A 22361-nucleotide genomic window follows, 5' to 3' on the forward strand; every position below is an offset into this window, starting at 1 on the left:
GCACTTCAGATTGAAAGTATGCATGATACTAACTCACTCTTATCACATGAGCTATAATGCCCAGACCGCTTTTTCTAAAGGCTGACAATCTCTGTTTTGTAATGCCTGATCATTTTAGAACCCCCCCCCCCTTGACGGTGGAGAGAAAATCATGAAGGTGTAAAGTAAATTTCCTGCACTTCTACACATTTTGCCATGGGGAGTAGAGACTGTGAGTCACATGGCTGTGGCTTGCTATATAAAGCAGACATCAAGGCATTCAGTTTCTGTTTGATTGAACATTTTACTTGGCTAGTCAGTTAAGAACAAATTCTTATTTACAATGACAGCCTACCCCAGCCAAACCCAGACAATGCTGGGCCAATTGTGCGCTGCCCTATGGGACTCCCAATCACAGCCGGGTGTGATGCAGCCTGGATTTAACCAGGGACTGCAGTGATGCCTCTTGCACTAAGATACAGTTCCTTAGACCACTGTGCCACTCGGGAGCCCCAAATGACCTAAAGCCACTTTGAATGTGGTATGATCGTCAGTGCCAGGTGCGCAGGATCCAGTATCTCAGAAACGGCCACACTCTTGGGTTTTTCACGCACGACAGTTTCTAGGGTTTACCAATAATGGGGCGACAAACAAAAAACATCCATTATGCTGTAGTCCTGTGGGTGAAAACAGCTTGTTTATGAGAGGTCAAAGGAGAATGGCAAGAACTGTGCAAGTTAACAGGCGGGCTACAAATAGACAAATAACGGTTCAGTACAACAGTGGTGTGCAGAACGGCATCTCTTAATGCACAACTCGTCAAGCCGTGTCATGGATGGGCTATTGCAGCAGATGACCACATCTGGTTCCACTCCTATCAGCTAAAAACAAGATGAAGTGGCTCCAGTGGGCACGTGATCACCAACACTAGACAATTGAGGAGTGGAAAAACATTGCCTGGAACATGACAACGAGTTCAGTTTACTTGATTGGCCTGCGCAGTCGCTAGACCTCAACCCAATAGAGCATCTTTGGGATGAGATGGAACGGGCTGTTTGCAGCATGAATGTACTTCCGTTCAATCTGCAGCAACTGTGCGATGCCATCACCTCAGAATAGACCAACATCCCTCTGACACCTTGTAGAATGCCCCAAATAATTCAGGCTGTTCTGGAGGCAAAGGGGGATCCGACCCAGTACTAGATGGTTGTAAACTAATAAACTGGCTGGTGAGTATATATTTCCACACTATGAGGCTGGAATAATACTGTGAAATTATGAGCATGATGAGAATGCCCTTTTATTGTAAGAGCTGTTTGAAAAGGCCGCCTCAAATGTCTGCCTATTTTGGTGGGATGGAGTTTTGGCCTTCCATTGTGACAGACATCATGAGGTAAATTAGTTAATAGATCATTATGAAAGAGTTACAAACCTCTCTGCCAATAACAGCACATTTTTTTCCATCCAGACCACTCCCAGACAGCAAAAATCTTGCTTGAGAAATTGCTCTTTGAAAAAAATCACAGTAAGGTACTTAATTGTTACCCATAAATTATTTGATATTGAGATTTTAAAAAACAGCTGCATTGGACCATTTAAAGCATGTTTTCTGCAATTCTACACATTTTGCCATGGGGCAGAGAGAAAACAGCAATGGTCCTGTCGCAAGCTCTGGACCATTACACTGGATATTCGCAGCTAGCTAGCTGCTACCGAGTGGCTATTGTTGCTAACACACTTGTCCAGAGCATGCACCAGTTAGCCTCGAGCTAGGTCCATCTCCTGGCTAGCAAACAAAGTACACCAACTACAATACCTCTCTTGCCAATTGGCCTGGACCCTTTGTCGACACGGAGCTCCGCCAATCCATCACGACTGGTCTGTTGATCTGCTGACGTAATTCGGCCAGTGTGCTCTCAACCGGCCTCTAGCTTCCTGAACGCCGTGTAGCTTACTCTGCCTCCTCCTCTCCTCTCATCCATCCATCCATCCGTCCATCCGTCTACCCATCCATCCATCCACCCACCCACTCACCTAGCATAGTAATCAACTACCGAACAGCTCCCTGTTTCATCTATTGCTGCTCATTGGACTCTATGATCACTCGGCTACACAGCTGATGCCTGCTGGACTGTTCATTAACACAGTACTTCATTTTTTTTTTATCTGTCGGAGCCAGCCTCGAACTAAGGCCCTCCCTGTGTGTAGCTAACTGACCCTCTCTGCCCATTTATCACCATTTACACGTTGTTGTTGTCTTAGCTGTTTACCTGTTGTTGTCTCACCCGCTGTTGCTCATAGATATTATCCTTACCAACTTGCCCTCTAAATAAACCTCTGCTGTTTTCAACCAGGATCTCAGCGATCACTGCCTCATTGCATGCGTCTGTTATGAGTCCACGGTCAAACGACCACCACTCATCACTGTCAAACACTCCCTAAAACACTTCTGTGAGCAGGCCTTTGTAATCGACCTGGCCCGGGTATCCTGGAAGGATATTGACCTCATCCCGTCAGTAGAGAATGCCTGGTTATTCTTTGAAAGTGCTTTCCTCACCATCTTAAATAAGCATGCCCCTTTAAAAAAAAGTAGAACTAAGGACAGATATAGCCCTTGGTTCACTCTGCCCTTGACCAGCACAAAAACACCCTGTGGCGTACTGCACTAGCATCGAATAGTCCCCACGATATACAACTTTTCAGGGAAGCAAGGAACCAATACACACAGTCGATTGGAAAAGGCTAGCCTTTTCAAACAGAAATTTGCATCCTTCAGCACTGATTCCAAAAAGTTTTGGGACACTCCATAGAGAATTAGAGTACCTTCTCCCAGCTGCCCACTGCACTGAGGCTAGGAAACACTGTCACTACTGGCCCAAGACCCCCCGCTTCTCCTTCACCTAAATCCAGACTGCTGATGTTCTGAGAGCTGCAAAATCTGGATCCCTACAAATCAGCTGGGCTAGACAATCTAGACCCTCTATTCCTAACATTAGCCGCTGCCATTGTTGAAACCCCTATTACTAGTCTGTTCAACCTCTTTCGTATCGTCTGAGATTCCTAAAGATTGGAAAGCGGCCACGGTCATCCCCCTCTTCAAAGGGGGAGACACTCTGTTACAGACCTATATTCATCCTGCCCTGCCTTTCTAAAGTCTTCGAAAGCCAAGTGATCAAACAGATCACCGACCATTTTGAATCAAAACGTACCTTCTCCGCTATGCAATCTGGTTTCCGAACTGGTCATGGGTGCACCTCAGCCACGCTCAAGGTCCTAAACGATATCATAACCGCCATCAATAAAAGACAGTACTGTTTAGCTGTCTTCGTCAACCTGGCCAAGGCTTTCGACTCTGTCAATCACCGTATTCTTATTGGCCAACTCAACAGCCTTGGTTTCTCTAATGACTGCCTCGCCTGGTTCACTAACTACTTCTCAGATAGAGTTCAGTGTGTGAAATTGGAGGGCCTGTTGTCCAGACCTCTGGAAGTCTCTATGGGGGTGCCACTGGGTTCAATTCTCGGGCCAACGTTTTTCTCTGTATATATCAATGATGTCACTCTTGCTGCAGGTGATTCTTTGATCCACCTCTACGCAGACGACACCATTCGGTATACATCTGGCCCTTCTTTGGACACTGTGTTAACAAATCTCCAGATGAGCATCAGTGCCATACAACACTCCTTCCATGGCCTCCAACTGCTCTTAATTAACCAGTTATGCATTAGGGGGCGCTATTACATTTTTTGGATGAAAAACGTTCCCGTTTTAAACAAGATATTTTGTCATGAAAAGATGCTTGACTATGCATATAATTGACAGCTTTGGAAAGAAAACACTCTGACGTTTCCAAATGCAAAGATATTATCTGTGAGTGCCACAGAACTGATGCTACAGGCGAAACCAAGATTAAATTTCAAACAGGAAATGCCCCAGATTTTGGAGGCGCTTTGTTCCAATGTCTCCTTATATGGCTGTGAATGCGCAAGGAATGGGCCTACACTTTCTGTCGTTTCCCCAAGGTGTCTGCAGCATTGTGACGTATTTGTAGGCATATCATTGGAAGATTGACCATAAGAGACTACATTTACCAGGTGTTCGCTCGGTGTCCTCCGTCGAAACTATTGCGTAATCTTCAAGTGCGTGTATGTTTCCATTTTGAAGAGAGGTAAAACTAAACTGCCACGATTGACTTATCATCGAATAGATATGTGAAAAACACCTTGAGAATTGATTCTAAACAACGTTTGCCATGTTTCTGTCGATATTATGGAGTTAATTTGGAAAAAAGTTTGCGTTTTAATGACTGAATTTTCAGGGGGTTTTCTCAGCCAAACGTGATGAACAAAACGGAGCGATTTCTCCTACACAAATAATCTGTTTGGAAAAACTGAACATTTGCTATCTGAGAGTCTCCTCATTGAAAACATCCGAAGTTCTTCAAAGGTAAATGATTTTATTTGAATGCTTTTCTTGTTTTTGTGAAAATGTTGCCTGCTGAATGCTAGGCTTAATGCTATGCTAGCTATCAATACTCTTACACAAATGCTTGTGTAGCTATGGTTGAAAAGCATATTTTGAAAATCTGAGATGACAGTGTTGTTAACAAAAGGCTAAGCTTGAGAGCCAATATATTTATTTCATTTCATTTGCGATTTTCATGAATAGTTAACGTTGCGTTATGGTAATGAGCTTAAACCTGTTAAGCATGTTGAGCCCCAATTGGGAACCAGCCCTCCCACCGTCAGCTGGAAAGTGGCGCATGGAACGCAAAAAATATTCTTAAAAATATTTAACCTCCACACATTAACAAGTCCAATAGCTCAAATGAAAGATAAACAACTTGTTTATCTAGCCAGCAAGTCAGATTTCTAAAATGTTTTACGGCGAAAACATAGCACATATTTATGTCAAACCACCACCGAAGACACACCGAAGACCAAGCTAATTTCCATAGCCAAATTCCACAAAATATGCAATCACCAAACGCAGGATTAAAAGAAAAATAATTGCACTAACCTTTTGAAATCTTCATCAGATGACAGTAATATAACATGTTACACAGTACATTTTTTTTTTTCAATAATATGCTATATATATCCATAAATCTGTTTACAATGACGGCATGTTCAAAAAAATGCTACTCAAATGTCCGGAGAAATGACGATAACTCCGCCATATGCCGTCAGCTAACATGGAATACACAACATAAACGTAGACTAAATATGCATGTTCTACATATGTATAGAAAGATACACTTCTTCTAAATGCAATCGCTGTGTTACTTTTATTTTTAACGTTACAGATTTCGTTCACTAGGCTATAATATGAGTCGGCGCTCAGGAATTAGCATTTTGGCTCCTCTACTTCGGAGTTCACAGAAACCCATAATAAACACATAAATCTTCCCTTACCTTTGCTGTTCTTCCATCAGTAGACCTGGAAGGGTTTATACTTACCAAAAACAGCTTTAGTTTGGAAGTCTGTGTCTTTCGGTGATCAAACACGACACATTTCGGTTGAAATGCAGCCAAAAGTCAAGTGGGTGCGCACCAAAACGTCGAAATTACATATTATATGTCGACTAAACTTGTAAAACTATGTTCAGAACACAGCATTAGCATGTTATCTAGCTTCACAGCAATTCTCAGGACGAAGAGAAACACACGAGTCGTTTAATCAATCTTGGAACAAAGACAGAGCACGCGTGAGAGTAGCTTGTTTTCTCGCGTGACCGCAAGGTTTCGGCCCGCCAAAACCCTCGTGAGCGCGCGATTCTCGCAATGAGAAGCCCCATTGAAAGCTGACATCACGCTGAAGAGATAGGAACTGTTCCCAGGACTGTAAGTGCTTGGGGAGGGTGGGGGCGATGACGTCAAAGTTGGGCCATCTTTTATGATGACAAGAGAGAGTTTGGGAGAATGAGTGCCCTGAGAGTTCTGCTTTACATAGAGACATAATTTAAACGGTTTTAGAAGCTTTAGAGTGTTTTCTATTCAATAATAATTTTTATATGCATATATTAGCAATTTTTGACAGATTTTTTTTCTGTTTACTATGGGCACCCAATCACCCCAAAGGGGGCAGCAATCAGCCCTATCCTTAAGGCTATAATTACACTCCCGGATACGGGTTTTTTTCTTAGCAAAACGTGATGAACAAAACGGAGCGATTTCTCCTACACAAATAAACTTTTTGGAAAAACTGAACATTTGCTATCTGAGAGTTAACGTTGCGTTATGCTAATGTGCTTGAGGCTATAATTAAGATCCCGGATACGGGATTGCTCGTCGCAACAGGTTAAATGCTAGTTAAATGCTAGTAAAACAAAATGCATGCTCTTCAAAAGATAGCTGCTCGCACCTGCCCGCCCGACTAGCATCACTACTCTGGACGGTTCTGACTTGTGGACAACTACAAATACCTAGGTGTCTGGCTAGACTGTAAACTCTCCTTTCAGACTCACATTAAGCATCTCCAATCCAAAGTTCAATCTACAATCAGCTTCCTATTTCACAACAAAGCCTCCTTCACTCATGATGCCACTTACCCTCATAAAACTGACTATCCTACTGATCTTTGACTTCAGTTATGTCATTTACATATTAGCCTCCAACACTCTACTCAGCTAAGTTGATGCAGTCTATCACAGTGCCATCTGTTTTTTCACCAAAGCCCATATACTACCCACCACTGTGACCTGTATGCTTTCGTTGGCTGGTCCTCGCAACATATTCATTGCCAAACCCACTGGCTCCAGGTCATCTATAAGTCGTTGCTAGGTATAGCTCTGCCTTGTCTCAGCTCACTGGTCACCATAGCAACACCCAGTCGTAGCACGTGCTCCAGCAGGTATATTTCATTGGTCATCCCCAAAGCCAACACCTCCTTTGGCCACCACCACCAAGTTGGAGACCTACATCTCCCTCACAAACTTTAAGTGTCAGCTGTCAGAGCAGCTTACCGATCACTGCAGCTGTACACAGCCCATCTGTAAATAGCTCATCCAACTACCTACCTACCTCATCCACATATTTTCTTTTTCTGCTCTTTTGCACACCAGTATTTCTACTTGCATATCCTCATCTGCACATCTATCACTCCAGTGTAAATTGCTCAATTATAATTACTTTGCCACTATTGGCCTATTTATTGCCTTACCTCCTTACTTCATTTGCACACACTGTATACATATTTTTCTATTGTGTTATTGACTGCACGCTTGTTTATCCCATGTTTAACTCTGTGTTGTTGTTTTTGTCGCACTGCTTTGCTTTATCTTGGCCAGGTCGCAGTTGTAAATGAGAACTTGCTCTCAACTGGCCTACCTGGTTAAATAAAGGTTAAATAAATAAAAACATAAAAAATATATATGTACACACTGCTCAGAAACATATTTTCCATTGAACATGTTTGTGTACAATATACTGTACATTGACTATAACCACTTGTCTAATACTCTTCGCTGCCAGTCTCTGTCCCCCTTAAGACAAATATTTGTGTGCACTAGTAGTAATACATGATTTTCTGGATAGAAGTAAAGCACAACTGCATGGAGATTTGTGTGTTTAGTCAATTGGTTAGGGTGTTGCCTGTCTTTCATAGGCTGACAAGCAAACAAAACTCATGTCTCCCCCAGGAGTCCTTAGTCCTATGTTGTCTAGTTTGAGACTGGAATCAATAGCTGTGGTTTTACTATGGGAGCACAACAAGAGAGATAAAAAGAGGTAGGCCAAGAAATTATTTGAATGACTGAGTACTAGAGACAGCATGACAGCATAACAGGATAGAGGTACTGGGACTCAAAAACGGACAAAATAATGTTTTGTGTGTGGGCATAATGTCACATATAGGGGGATGTTTTGGGGGTCCGGAGTGTATATGTGACTTGTTTCAGGAAACTAGGCGTATGTCGTGTGTCATTACTTCACAGGAGAGACATTTGAACATAAACTTGTTTTATTTTATCAAAATGTGTTTTTTTGCAGAAATGCATTCACGAACATGTGAACTTTCACATGCCTTAATAACAAACTTGTATGCCATCTGTAAATACCAATAAAATTGTTAAATTACGAGCCTAGTTGGTTTAACCACAGATAAAGACCGGAAGATTCCCGCTAGCCATGATTGGCTGAGATAATGAGTGGGCTGGACATGCCGAGAGATGAGTTTCGATTGGTCTGCCATGTAGTTGGCTTCTGTCCATAACATGAGCTGGTCAGTATGTGTAGGTAATCATTTCTAACGTGGCTTTTTTAAAGGTGTCACATAGTAGAACTGCATAAGTGTTGCTCTCCACTTTTTGAAGGATCGGGTTTTGAAATGAGTGGAATTAGATTAGGACAGTTAAGAAGATGAAGACAATTCTGCCATTTGATTGCAAATATCCAAGGTGAGAGAGAACATCCAAGATGGCGTAGCAGTGAAGACGTGTTTGTTTTGTCCTCTCGTGTAGTTTTGTATTTTTTCATATTTTTTTGTATATATATTTCAATTTATTTTCAATCTCTTCTCAATTTTTTTTTCCGATTATACCTTCTGGTAACCTGCCTCACCCAATGTGATACGGAATCGCTATTATTTTCAAATTTAGAACACATTCAAGGATCTCCAGAAGCTAACCAGCTAATTAGCTACAAGCTATTTAGTCATTGTTAGCCACTGCTAGCGGCTTTTACCTTCTGCACTGATACCAGCCCTGTTTTTAGCCTGGTCAATACTCGCCTGTCTACCAACATCGCTTGTCTACCAATATCGGACTCTCTCTCCACAACAACGCCGGATTCCTGACGTAATCCCTGGACCACTACTTCTGATCTTCACAGCTAGCTTGCAGCGAGCTAGCTAGCTCACAGCTTGCAGCTACCTAGCTCACAGCTTGCAGCTAGCTAGCTCACAGCTTGCAGCTAGCTAGCTCACACCTAGCTTTCAATCACCGTGGCACCTAGTACCGAAGCTATTCCCTGAGGCCCACCTCCCGGCCTACTCCGCTGTTCACCCGAACCACACTCATACACGGCTAGAGCCCAAAACTCCACCGGATCCTTGCTGTAAACTCGGGACCTTGGTACCGGATCACCGCTGCTACCGATTGGATATAGTGGCTAATGCCACTGCCACGAAGCTAGCACCAGTTAGCCGTGAGCCAGGCACATCTCCCGGCTAGCAAACTAAATTCCACAATGCCTCTTTCTCCATCTGGCTTGGATTCTCTGTTGACACGGCGCCCCGCCGCACCACCATGACTGGTCTGCCGACGAATACTCCATCCGCTGTGCCTTCATCCGGCCTCTGTCGGAGTAGACGCTACTAACTTTAAACGCTGTGTCGCTAGCGTAGTGGGGCTCCTCTGTTCCATCTACTGCTGCCCCCTGGACACTATGATCACTTGGCTACATAGCTGATGCCTACTGGACTGTCCATTAATCACGGTACTCCATTCTGTTTATTTATTTTTTATCTGTCGGCCCCAGCCGCGAACTCAGGCTCTGTGTGTAGTTAATCCGACCCTCTCTGCCTAGTCATCGCCATTTTACCTGCTGTTGTTGTGCTAGCTGATTAGCTGTTGTTGTCTCACCTGTTGTTTTAGCTAGCTCTCCCTATCAACACCTGTGATTACTTTATGCCTCGCTGTATGTCTCTCTCAAATGTCAATATGCCTTGTATACTGTTGTTCAGGTTAGTTATCATTGTTTTAGTTTACAATGGACCCCCTAGTTCCACTCTTCATACCTCCTTTGTCCCACCTCCCACACATGCGGTGACCTCACCCATTACAACCAGCATGTCCAGAGATACAACCTCTCTCATCATCACCCAGTGCCTGGGCTTACCTCCGCTGTACCCGCACCCCACCATACCCCTGTGCATTATGCCCTGCATATATTCTACCACGCCCAGAAATCTGCTTCTTTTATTCTTTGTCCCCACCGCTCTAGGCGACCAGTTTTGATAGCCTTTAGCCGCACCCTCATTCTACTCCTCCTCTGTTCCGCGGGTGATGTGGAGGTAAACCCAGGCCCTGCATGTCCCCATCACCCTCATTTGTTGACTTCTGTGATCGAAACAGCCTTTGTTTCATGCATGTCAACATCAGAAGCCTCCTCCCTAAGTTTGTTTTACTCACTGCTTTAGCACACTCTGCCAACCCTGATGTCCTTGCTGTGTCTGAATCCTGGCTTAGGAAGGCCACAAAAAATTCTGAGATTTCAATACCCAACTATAACATTCTCCGTCAAGATAGAACTGCCAAAGGAGGAGGAGTTGCAGTCTACTGCAGAGAGAGCCTGCAAAGTAGTGTCATACTTTCCAGGTCCATACCCAAACAGTTCGAACTTCTAATTTTAAAAATTCATCTCTCCAGAAATAAGTCTCTCACTGTTGCCGCCTGCTACCGACCCCCCTCAGCTCCCAGCTGTGCCCTGGACACCATTTGAATTGATTGCCCCCCATCTAGCTTCAGAGTTTGTTCTGTTAGGTGACCTAAACTGGGATATACTTAACACCCCGGCAGTCCTACAATCTAAGCTAGATGCCCTCAATCTCACACAAATCATTAAGGAACCCACCAGGTACAACCCTAAATCTGTAAACAAGGGCACCCTCTTAGACGTTATCCTGACCAACTGGCCCTCCAAATACACCTCCGCTGTCTTCAATCAGGATCTCAGTGATCACTGCCTCATTGCCTGTATCCGCTACGGGTCCACAGTCAAACGACCACCCCTAATCACTGTCAAACGCTCCCTAAAACACTTCTGCGAGCAGGCCTTTCTAATCGACCTGGCCCGGGTATCCTGGAAGGATATTGACCTCATCGCGTCAGTTGAGGATGCCTGGTCATTCTTTAAAAGTAACTTCCTCACCATCTTAGATCAGCATGCTCCGTTCAAAAAATGCAGTACTAAGAACAGATTTAGCCCCTGGTTCACTCCAGACCTGACTGCCCTCGACCAGCACAAAAACATTCTGTGGCAGACTGCAATATCATCGAATAGTCCCCGCGGTATGTAAGGCTAGGTAACACGGTCACCACCGATAAATTCATGATAATCGAAAACTTCAACAAGCATTTCTCAACGGCTGGCCATGCCTTCCTCCTGGTTACTCCAACCTCGGCCAACAGCTCCACCCCCCCGCAGCTACTCGCCCAAGCCTACCCAGCTTCTCCTTTACCCAAATCCAGATAGCAGATGTTCTGAAAGAGCTGCAAAACATGGACCCGTACAAATCAGCTGGGCTTGACAATCTGGACCCTCTATTTCTGAAACTATAAACTATCTGCCGCCATTGTCGTAACCCCTATTACCAGCCTGCTCAACCTCTCTTTCATATCATCTGAGATCCCCAAGGACTGGAAAGCTGCCGCGGTCATCCCCCTCTTCAAAGGGGGAGACCCCTGGACCCAAACTGTTAAAGACCTGTATCCATCCTGCCCTGCCTATATAAGGTCTCGAAAGCCAAGTCAACAAACAGATCACTGACCATCTCGAATCCCACCGTACCTTCTCCGCTGTGCAATCTGGTTTCCGAGCCGGTCATGGGTGCACCTCAGCCACGCTATAGGTACTAAACAATATCAAAACCGCCATCGATAAAAGACAGTACTGTGCAGCCATCTTCATCGACCTGGCCAAGGCTTTCGACTCTGTCACCATATTCTTATCGGCAGACTCAGTAGCCTCGGTTTTTCTAATGACCGCCTTCCCTGGTTCTCCAACTACTTTGCAGACAGAGTTCAGTGTGTTAAATCGGGGGGCATGTTGTCCGGTCCTCTGGCAGTCTCTATGGGGGTGCCACAGGGTTCAATTCTCGGGCCGACTCTTTTCTCTGTATATATCAATGACGTTGCTCTTGCTGCGGGCGATTCCCTGATCCACCTCTACGCAGACGACACCATTCTGTATACTTCTGGCCCTTCCTTGGACACTGCTATCTAACCTCCAAACGAGCTTCAATGCCATACAACACTCCTTCCGTGGCCTCCAACTGCTCTTAAACGCTAGTAAAACCAAATGCATGCTTTTCAACCGTTTGCTGCCTGCACCCTCATGCCCGACTAGCATCACCACCCTGGATGGTTCCGACCTAGAATATGTGGACATCTATAAGTACCTAGGTGTCTGGCTAGACTGTAAACTCTCCTTCCAGACTCATATCAAACATCTCCAATCCAAAATCAAATCTAGAATCGGATTTCTATTTCGCAACAAATCTTCTTCACTCATGCCGCCAAACTTACCCTAGTAAGACTGACTATCCTACCGATCCTCGACTTCAGCGATGTCATCTACAAAATGGCTTCCAATACTCTACTCAGCAAACTGGATGCAGTTTATCACAATGCCATCCGCTTTGTTACTAAAGCACCTTATACCACCCACCACTGCGACCTGTATGCTCTAGTCGGCTGGCCCTCGCTACATATTCGTCGCCAGACCCACTGGCTCCAGGTCATCTACAAGTCCATGCTAGGTAAAGCTCCGCCTTATCTCAGTTCACTGGTCACGATGGCAACACCCACCCGTAGTAAGCGCTCCAGCAAGTGTATCTCACTGATCATCCATAAAGCCAACACCTCATTTGGCCTCCTTTCCTTCCAGTTCTCGGCTGCCTGTGACTGGAACGAATTGCAAAAATCGCAGAAGTTGGAGACTTTTATCTCCCTCACCAACTTTAAACATCTGCTATCTGAGCAGTTAACCGATCGCTGCAGCTGTACATAGTCCATCGGTAAATAGCCCACCCAATTTACCTACCTCATCCCCATACTGTTTTTATTTATTTACTTTCCTGCTCTTTTGCACACCAGTATCTCTACCTGCACATGACCATCTGATCATTTATCACTCCAGTGTTAATCTGCTAAATTGTAATTATTCGCCTACCTCCTCATGCCTTTTGCACACAATGTATGTATATAGACTCTTTTTAAAAATTAAAAATAATATTTTATTTATTTTATTTATTTATTTATTTTATTGTTTACTCCATGTGTACCTCTGTGTTGCTGTCTGTTCACACTGCTATGCTTTATCTTGGCCAGGTTGCAATTGTAAATGAGAACTTGTTCTCAACTAGCCTACCTGGTTAGATAAAGGTGAAAATAATATGCAGTTGAAAAGAGAACACAAAGAAGGCTGTTGTAATCTTCAAACTAACGGCAACCTTGGCATCCGTGACAGAGAGGGAGAAGTGTTCATCCACGTATACAGGTCTAGCTTGACCTCACGAGTGGTGCAGCAGTCTAAGGCACTGCATCGCAGTTCTTGAGGTGTCACGACAGACCCAGGTTCGATCCCAGGCTGTGTCACAGCCGGCCGTGACCGGGAGACCCATGAGGTGTCGCACAATTGGCCCAGTATTGTCCGGGTTTGGCTGGCTAGGATTTCCTTGTCCGATCTCACTTTAGCGACTCCTTGTGGCAGACCAGGTGCCTGCAAGCTGACCCTCGGTCACCAGCTGGATGGTGTTTCCTGCAACAAATTGGTGCGGCTGGCTTCCGGGATAAGCGAGCAGTGCGTCAAGAAGCAGTGCGGCTTGGTCGCATCATGTTTCGGAGGATGTATGGCTCTCAACCTTCGCCTCTCCCAAAGCCATAGGGGAGTTGCAGTGATGGGACAAGACTGTAACTACCAATTGGATATCACAAAAAAGGGGTAAAAGTATATTACACGTTTCTAATTTTGTCAAAGTATTTTGTCAAGTTAAAAGTGTACTGTTAGATAGCTAGCTAGCTAACGTCAGCTGGCTGGCTCGCTAGCTAACATTACATGTATGATCTATGTAGTAATATTATTCATATCTCATTTGTATTGCTAGTTATGGCCTAATGTTAGCCAACTCACATCATGAGTTGGGATTATGGTTAATTGTTTAGCTAGCTAGCTACAGTTGAAGTCGGAAGTGTACATACACCTTAGCCAAATACATTTAAACTCAGTTTTTCACAATTCCTGACATTTAATCCTAGTAAAAATTCCCTGTTTTAGGTCAGTTAGGATCACCACTTTATTTTAAGAATGTGAAATGTCAGAATAATAGTAGAGAGAATTATTTATTTCAGCTTTTATTTCTTTCATCATATTCCTAGTGGGTCAGAAGTTTACATACACTAAATAATTTGGTAGCATTGCCTTTAAATTGTTTAACTTGGGTCAAACATTTTGGGTATCCTTCCACAAGCTTCCCACAATAAGTTAGGTGAATTTTGGTCCATTCCTCCTGACAGAGCTGGTGTAACTGAGTCAGGTTTGTAGACCTCCTTGCTCGCACACGCTTTTTCAGTTCTGCCCACAAATGTTATATGGGATTGAGGTCAGGGCTTTGTGATGTCCACTCCAATACCTTGAATTTGTTGTCCTTAAGCCATTTTGCCACAACTTTGGAAGTATGCTTTGGGTCATTGTCCATTTGGAAGACCCATTTGCGACCAAGCTTTAACTTCCTGACTGATTGTCTTGAGATGTTGCTTCAATATATCCACATAATTTTCCTCCCTTATGATGCCATCTATTTTGTGAAGTGCACCAGACCCTCCTGCAGCAAAGCACCCCCATAACATGCTGCTGCCACCCCTGTGCTTCACGGTTGGGATGGTGTTCTTCGGCTTGCAAGCATCCCCCTTTTTCCTCCAAACATAACGATGGTCATTATGGCCAAACAGTTCTATTTTTGTTTCATCAGACCAGAGGACATTTCTCCAAAAAGTGTAATCTTTGTCCCCATGTGCAATTGCAAAACGTAGTCTGGCTTTTGTATGGTGGTTTTAGAGCAGTGGTTTCTTCCTTGCTGAGCGGCCTTTCAGATTATGTTGATATAGCACTCGTTTTACTGTGGATATAGATACTTTTGTACCTGTTTCCTCCAGCATCTTCACAAGGTCCTTTGCTGTTGTTCTGGGATTGATTTGCACTTTTCACACCAAAGTACATTCATCTCTAGGAGACAGAATGCGTCTCCTTCCTGAGTGGTATGATGGCTGCATGGTCCCATGGTGTTTATACTTGCGTACTATTGTTTGTACAGATGCACATGGTACCTACAGGCGTTTTGAAATTGCTCCCAAGGATGAACCAGAAGTATGGAGGTCTACAATTTTTTTTCTGAGTTCATGGCTGATTTCTTTTGATTTTCCCTTGATGTCAATCAAAGAGGCGCTGTGTTTGAAGGTAGGCCTTGAAATATATCCACAGGTACACCTCCAATTGACTCAAAGGATGTCAATTAGCCCATCAGAAGTTTCTAAAGCCATGACATAATTTTCTGGAATTTTCCAAGCTGTTTAAGGGCACAGTCAACTTAGTGTATGTAAACCGTTGACCCACTGGAATTGTGATACGGTGAATTAAATGTGAAATAATCTGTCTGTAAACAAATGTTGGAAAAATTACTTGTGTCATGCAGAAAGTAGATGTCCTAACCGACTTGCCAAAACTATAGTTTGTTAACAATAAATTTGTGGAGTGGTTAAAAAATGAGTTTTAATGACTCCAACCTCAGTGTATGTAAACTTCCCACTTCAACTGTATATGTATAAACAAAAGACTCCACTATGCATGTAACTATTTCAATAGAATGTTCACGATGTCACTGCAACAACCCTCGATAGACATAGCTGGTAAATTCGCTCTGGTTATCTACTCCGATTTCAGAGCACTCTCGTCTGAGTGTGTCAGAGAGCAGAACTGCTCATCACCCGTTGAATATGGCCAGTGTCAGTAAAAAAAAAAAGCATGATTAGATTGTTACCAGCAGCACAGTTGCAGTCACCAATGCTCTGGATAACATAAAAACAGCCTAACCAACTCTGCTAGGGCGAGTAAAATGGTCAGAAGGAGCTGTTCTCTCATTTGTGTGCTGACATAGCTAGCAAGCTAGCCAACATTAGCCAGTTAACTTGGGTGTTTGACTGCTGCTGTTCCAATCAACCTTACTCCTTGGCCAGAGCGAAACGCTCTGAATTTACAAACGGACAATCTGACAACACTCTGAGTCTATGAATGCCCAGAAAACACTGCAGATTAAATGTATGAACACACCCATGGTATAAACCAGCCTTTAGTCTTGAAATCTTCTGTTGTTTAGCACATGGCCTCATATGTGAATCCTTAACGGGATAAGGCTAAAGCTTAAGAGGGTGTGAACGATGCTGAATGGGTGTAGACAAAGAAGACCTCTCCAGTATGTGTTGATCAACTTTTAAAGTAGAATTACTTTCCCATTGTTCCTCAAGTTTAGTGTATGATATAATTTTCTAGCTCTGTGTCTCAACTTTTATCCAATGTAAAAAACACCACTTAATTTTTCTACATAAGACCGAATCGAGCAGGTCGGTCATATAATTGTAAAACTACAGCAGCTGCCACCTAGACACTGCACTGAGGAGAGGGCTGACACAACAGAGGTGATGAGCGAGGGGAGGGGGATACAAGGGGAGTGTGAGGGGGAAGTGGGGGTAGAAAATAGGCTGGCAGAAGGCATACCCCATGCTGCCGTATTGAATTACGGGAAAAGAGATTTTCTACTGTATGTTTCACTTCTGTCTAGCTTGCATAGCTCATTTTTCACTCAAGGACACACCATCTCCCTGGACACATTTTTTACATATCACCCCTCATTTTCCGATCAGTTTTACCTGGATATCAATGGTCATGGTGAAAGAAAAAGGTAATTGAATCGTATTGTAGTTGCTGTGTCTGTGTGGTTTTTGTTTGTCAGCATTATTGTCCGCAGTCGGTTCTGATATGCAGTGTGTTTTTGTGGATCTGTCCTGGTTTGAATGTTACATTGTACATGTATTGCTGATGTAAGTTGGTGACCAGTATTAGTAATCAGCAACCACATTTTTAAGGATTGCTTTTTTGAAGGAGCATTCCAAAGCATAACCAATCTACAATAGTTAGAACAGAGCTCTTACAACCCTGTTCCTGGAGAACTACCGTCCTGTAGATTTTCTCTCCAACCCTAATCAAGGGCACCTGTTTCTAATAATTAGCTGGTTGATAATCTGAATCAGGTTAGTTACAACGGGGGTTGGAGCAAAAACCTACAGGAGGGTAGCTCTCCAGGAACAGGGTTGGAGAGCCCTGGGTTAGAAGATCTCTTTTTGCTGTCAAGGAGTTATCTGAAGCGTAGGTAATGGTAAGGTAATGGTAATGTACATTTGTGTACAGTGGAAAGTGGAGCACTAGTGTAGAGGTCACAAGAGGCTGCTGAGGGGAGGACAGCTCATAATAATGGCTGGAATGGAATGGTATCATTTGATGAGTTCAATACCATTCTATTTACTTTGTTCCAGCCATTACTATAAGACTTTCCTCCCCAATTAAGGTGCCACCAACCTCCTGTGGTAGAGATCTATACTGCGCAGAGCAGCCCCAGTTGGACTGCACACACACACTCATCAGTCTGCAACTGTAACCATGGCAACTGGTTAAAAGGTACACTCCATTGTTATCTGCCGTGGCCTCATTCATAGAGAGCTATTTCTTACTAAAATCAATCCATGTCCTACCATAATACGTATCAAGTGTGAAATATGTGTGTGTAAAAAAAGAAGCTACCACTTGTCTTTTCCTACTAGCATTGACTTTACTTATTTATTAAGGAAACATTTACTTACTATGACTGTGATATGTGGTTGTCTCACCTATCTATCTTAAGATGAATGCACTAACTGTAAGTCGCTTTGGATAAGAGTGTCTGCTGAATGACTAAAATGTAAATGTGTGTTTGTGTGCGGGTCTGTGTGCCTGCATGCTTGTATCTATGTAAATGTGTATGGTGATTGTGTGTGTTTGTGTCAGTGTGTGTATGTCAGTGTAAATGCATCACAGTCATCACATTAGTCCTATCAATAAATTATTTTAAATCATACACTCTTGGGAAAAAAAGTACTATCTAGAACCTAAAAGGGTTCTTCAGCTGTCCCCATAAGCAAACCCTTTGAAGAACCCCTTTTAGTTCCAGTTAGAACCTTTTCCGCAGAGGGTAGAGCTCTGCTACCCCGAATCGAGCCCGACGGGCGCCGACATTATACATCGGGTTAGGGCTGGGTAAGGCCTGCTTTTTCCTCAATAACTATGGTACGGTCAGGGTTCGGGTACAACTAAATTGATTGCTAACATTTTGAAGCAAAGAAATTTGCGAGTGCTCTGCTGTGCCGTACAATCATATCTAACTAAGATCATAACATGGTGTCAGAAGTGCTTCAACCTCATCAAAAATAAAACATAAGAGATTATTTCACATAAAATAATTATGTTCCTTGAGTTTTGTCGGAGTTTAGACTGACGAAAAGTAGAAAACTGCTCTCTCATGTCTCTTTATTGAGCAGAGCAGCCCAAGCGGAGCCGTTGCTATGGATACTTAGACTCAGAGAGCCGCCATGAGTAGGCATGGGTAGGGCTCGGGCTTGAAATGTATGCCCATGCAGGGCTCTAACAGAGGGTTCTACATGGAACCAGAAGGGTTCTCCTATGGGGACAGCTGAATAACCCTTTTGGAACCATTTTTTCTAAGAGTGTATGAACAGACAGTGACAGTTGTGTATGTGTGTGTAACAGAGACAGAAGCCTGCTACATGGCAGACCAATCTGAACTCATCTCTCGACATGAGTGCATTATCTCAGCCAATCATGGCTAGTGGGAAGGTTCCATGCTTTTTCTGCAGTTAAACCAACTGGTCTCGTAATTTAACAATTTCATTCATATTTATAGATGGCATACAAGTTTGTTATTTAGGCACATGAAAGTTCACATGTTCCAGAATGCATTTCTGCCAAAAGCGCATTTTGATAAAAAACACAACGTTCATGTTCAAATGGCTCTACTGTGAAGTCATGATGTGCGACATACGCTTATTTTCCTGAAACAAGTCACTTATTTTAAGTTTTTCTAAAATCCCCTATGGCAAAAATGAATGGTGAAAAAAACGATTGGAAGCATTTCAGTTTGACCGCTAGGTTTTATGGGTATTATGACTCATACTGTGGTACTATATGACCTGCATGTTTTTCCAAAGAATTTGCCATGAACCACTAAATCACAGACAGGCAGACCGACAAACAGACCACATGACATGGTCTATCTGAGACCCACTGAGCTTTGGTGTGGGAGCTGAATGTGTGGCACATGAAAAAATAAGTTAAACAATGACTACACTCAGAGTGATCGTACTTGTTGGTGGATTTCCCTATTAAACTAAGAATGCTCTAGATATACTTGACAATTTACAGGGTATGCCACATACACCCGAGGAGATAGACTGATCTACTTGCTTTGAGCTATTTGTCCTCTTTACCCCATCACATCATTAGTGTTTGCTTCAGTTTTGTATGTGCGTGTGTGTGTCTGTGTGCGTGCACTGTACAGTCTCTGTGTCTAATCTTATGTCGGATCAATGATAACCTATGGGGTTATGTGTATCATCACCACATTCACTTTTATATTTTAATGCCTCTCCCAGCATCTCTGATTTTGCAGAGTATTGCAGAAACTGCAGTAGTGCCTCCTCTTTGGATGGTGCCTCTCTCCATCTGTATCTCTCTCTCTCTCCTAAGTGACAATCATCCTCACTATTGCCATTTGCTCTGTTCTAAAACCTGAACCACTATTCTGATTATTATAGGAAATGTGACACAAAATTCGAAATAGAAAAGATAGCCTAGATTTGGGTCTGATTTTGGATCCTGTAATGGACTTAAATGGACTGTCTTTCAGATGGAGAGAACCATCCATTTATAATGTAATTTTAATGAATTTCCGACATAAGGATTTGTATTGTTTGAAATAGAATAGGGGGCAAATAGTTTTGGACACAGTCCTACTGTATAAAAAAAACTATACATTACACACTTGACACATGCACATGTTTACAAGACAGGCTTTGTCCCTACACACGGTATGTACCACCAGCTGGTAAATTGAAAGTCATTCTGCGTTCATACAGTATATGGCAGGTACCTGTGTTAGTTAGAACACCCCAACAACAATAACTCTCTGGTCTAGGACAGCCAGCCATTTAGAAACAATCATTATTCTGTGTTAGGTCCCGAGGGATTAGTTTGTCAGGGGTTGGGGGCCTGGTAGAGGGAGATACGTTCCCCCCAATGTTTGAAGTGCTTTGTCTAGGAAGATGGTGCAGGGGCTGGTGGGTGGATGGGGGTAGGGGTTGTGAATCAAATCATACATATTTATAAGAGGGAAGTTGAAGGACATCTTGTTATGTTTGTGTGATGAAAAGTAAACCACACCCACACCATAACACACATCCACACACGCAAGCTTGCGTACCGATGCCTCCCTCCCAGACGAGCTTAACACATTCTATGCTCGATTCAAGGCAGACAATAACGAGCCATCCTGGAAGACTCTCGCTGCTCCGGACAATCAGGTGCTTTCGCTCTCTGAGGCTGACGTGAGGAAAACTCTCAAAAGAGTGAATACTCAAAAAGCCTTCATCCCTGTAGCAATGTGAAAAAAATATATATGCATAAAAAATATATATTATTTTTGAAAATATCACAATATTGTTTTTGCGCAAGTTGGATGTACCTGCATCAAAACTCCAGTATTCTTCCTTCAAAGCTTGTTTTCCATCTTCTTTTAATATACGTAGCCAATTTGTTTTCATCACTATTATTTCCATGACTGATCAAATATAATTTCTCATGGCTCTTTCTTGTCCCTCTGCAGAAGACATATTTTATCCAAGATGGCGTAGCAGTGCAGACGTGGTTTTGTCATCCTCGTGTATTTTTCGTCTTTTTTGTAAATATTTTAAATATACCTTCCGGTAACCCGCCTCACCCAATGTGATACGGATCCGCTTTTTTTATATACCTTATAGCCAGAACCTCCATCAGAAGCTAGCCATCAGAAGCTAACCAGCTGATTTAGCTATTAGCTATTTAGTCATTGTCAGCCACTGCTAGCGACCTTTACCTTTTTTAGCCTGGATATTACTTGCCAGCCTGCCAGCATCGGACTGTTTTCTCACAACAACGCCGGATTCCTGCCGTAAGCCCTGGACCTTTACTCCTGATCATCACAGCTAGCTAGCTGCCACCAAGTGACCCAGCCCTGAAGCTAGCCCTGAGCCAGGCCCACATCCCGGCCCACTCAGTGATCACCTCCCGGACCCTACCCCCTCTACTTCACCGGATCCTGCCGTAAGATCCGGTGCCTTACATCGGATCATCACTGCTAGCTAGCTGCTACCGAGTGGCTATAGTGGCTAATGCCCCTGTCCCGAAGCAGATGTTCTGAAAGAGCTGCAAAACTTGGACCCAAACAAATCAGCTGGGCTAGACAATCTGGACCCTCTCTTTCTAAAATTATCAGCCGCCATTGTTGCAAACCTTTATTACCAGTCTGTTCAACTTCTCTTTCGTATCGTCTGAGATCCCTAAAGATTGGAAAGCTGCCGCGGTCATTCCCTCTTCAAAAGGGGTGACACTCTAAACCCAAACTGCTACAGAGTCAAGCCAAGTCAATAAACAGATCACTGACAATTTCGAAACCCACCGTACCTTCTCCGCTGTGCAATCCGGTTTCTGAGCTGGTCACGGGTGCACCTTGGCAATGCTCAAGGTACTAAATTATATCATAACCACCATGGATAAAAGACAGTACTGTGCAGCCGTCTTCATCGACCTGGCCAAGGCTTTTGACTCTGTCAATCACCACATTTGTCTGCTGTCCGGACCTCTGGCAGTCTCTATGGGGGTGCCACAGGGTTCAATTCTTGGACTGACTCTCTTCTCTGTATACATCAATGAGGTCGCTCTTGCTGCTGGTGAGTCTCTGATCCACCTCTACGCAGACGACACCATTCTGTATACTTCTGGCCCTTCTTTGGACACTGTGTTAACAACCCTCCAGGCAAGCTTCAATGCCATACAACTCTCCTTCCGTGGCCTCCAATTTCTCTTAAATACAAGTAAAACTAAATGCATGCTCTTCAACCGATCGCTACCTGCACCTGCCCGCCTGTCCAACATCACTACTCTGGACGGCTCTGACTTAGAATACGTGGACAACTACAAATACTTAGGTGTCTGGTTAGACTGTAAACTCTCCTTCCAGACCCATATCAAACATCTCCAATCCAAAGTTAAATCTAGAATTGGCTTCCTTTTTCGCAACAAAGCATCCTTCACTCATGCTGCCAAACATACCCTTGTAAAACTGACCATCCTACCAATCCTCGACTTCGGCGATGTCATTTACAAAATAGCCTCCAATACCCTACTCAACAAATTGGATGCAGTCTATCACAGTGCAATCTGTTTTGTCACCAAAGCCCCATATGCTACCCACCATTGCGACCTGTACGCTCTCGTTGGCTGGCCCTCGCTTCATACTCGTCGCCAAAC

At 43.6% G+C, this 22361-nt stretch overlaps 1 protein-coding gene across 7 annotated transcripts in view; it reads left to right on the top strand.

The window, feature by feature from the left end:
* The window catches only part of LOC112223893 (actin-binding LIM protein 1), a 166831-nt gene that overhangs the window by 24235 nt on the left and 120235 nt on the right, over positions 1–22361 (top strand). For 2 of the 7 annotated variants that reach the window (XM_024387205.2, XM_024387206.2), the window contains exon 1: positions 16456–16650. The exons of 2 other annotated variants lie outside the window; for them this stretch is intronic. In XM_024387205.2, the coding sequence (XP_024242973.1) occupies positions 16512–16650 (139 nt within the window). In that variant the 5' untranslated portion in view covers positions 16456–16511. Of the gene's footprint in view, positions 1–16450; positions 16651–22361 lie in introns of those variants that run through there. 3 more of the 7 variants (XM_024387211.2, XM_024387207.2, XM_024387208.2) reach the window with 3 other exon arrangements.

This window comes from Oncorhynchus tshawytscha, linkage group LG24 (assembly GCF_018296145.1).
Source record: "Oncorhynchus tshawytscha isolate Ot180627B linkage group LG24, Otsh_v2.0, whole genome shotgun sequence".
Classification (NCBI taxonomy): Eukaryota; Metazoa; Chordata; class Actinopteri; order Salmoniformes; family Salmonidae; genus Oncorhynchus; species Oncorhynchus tshawytscha.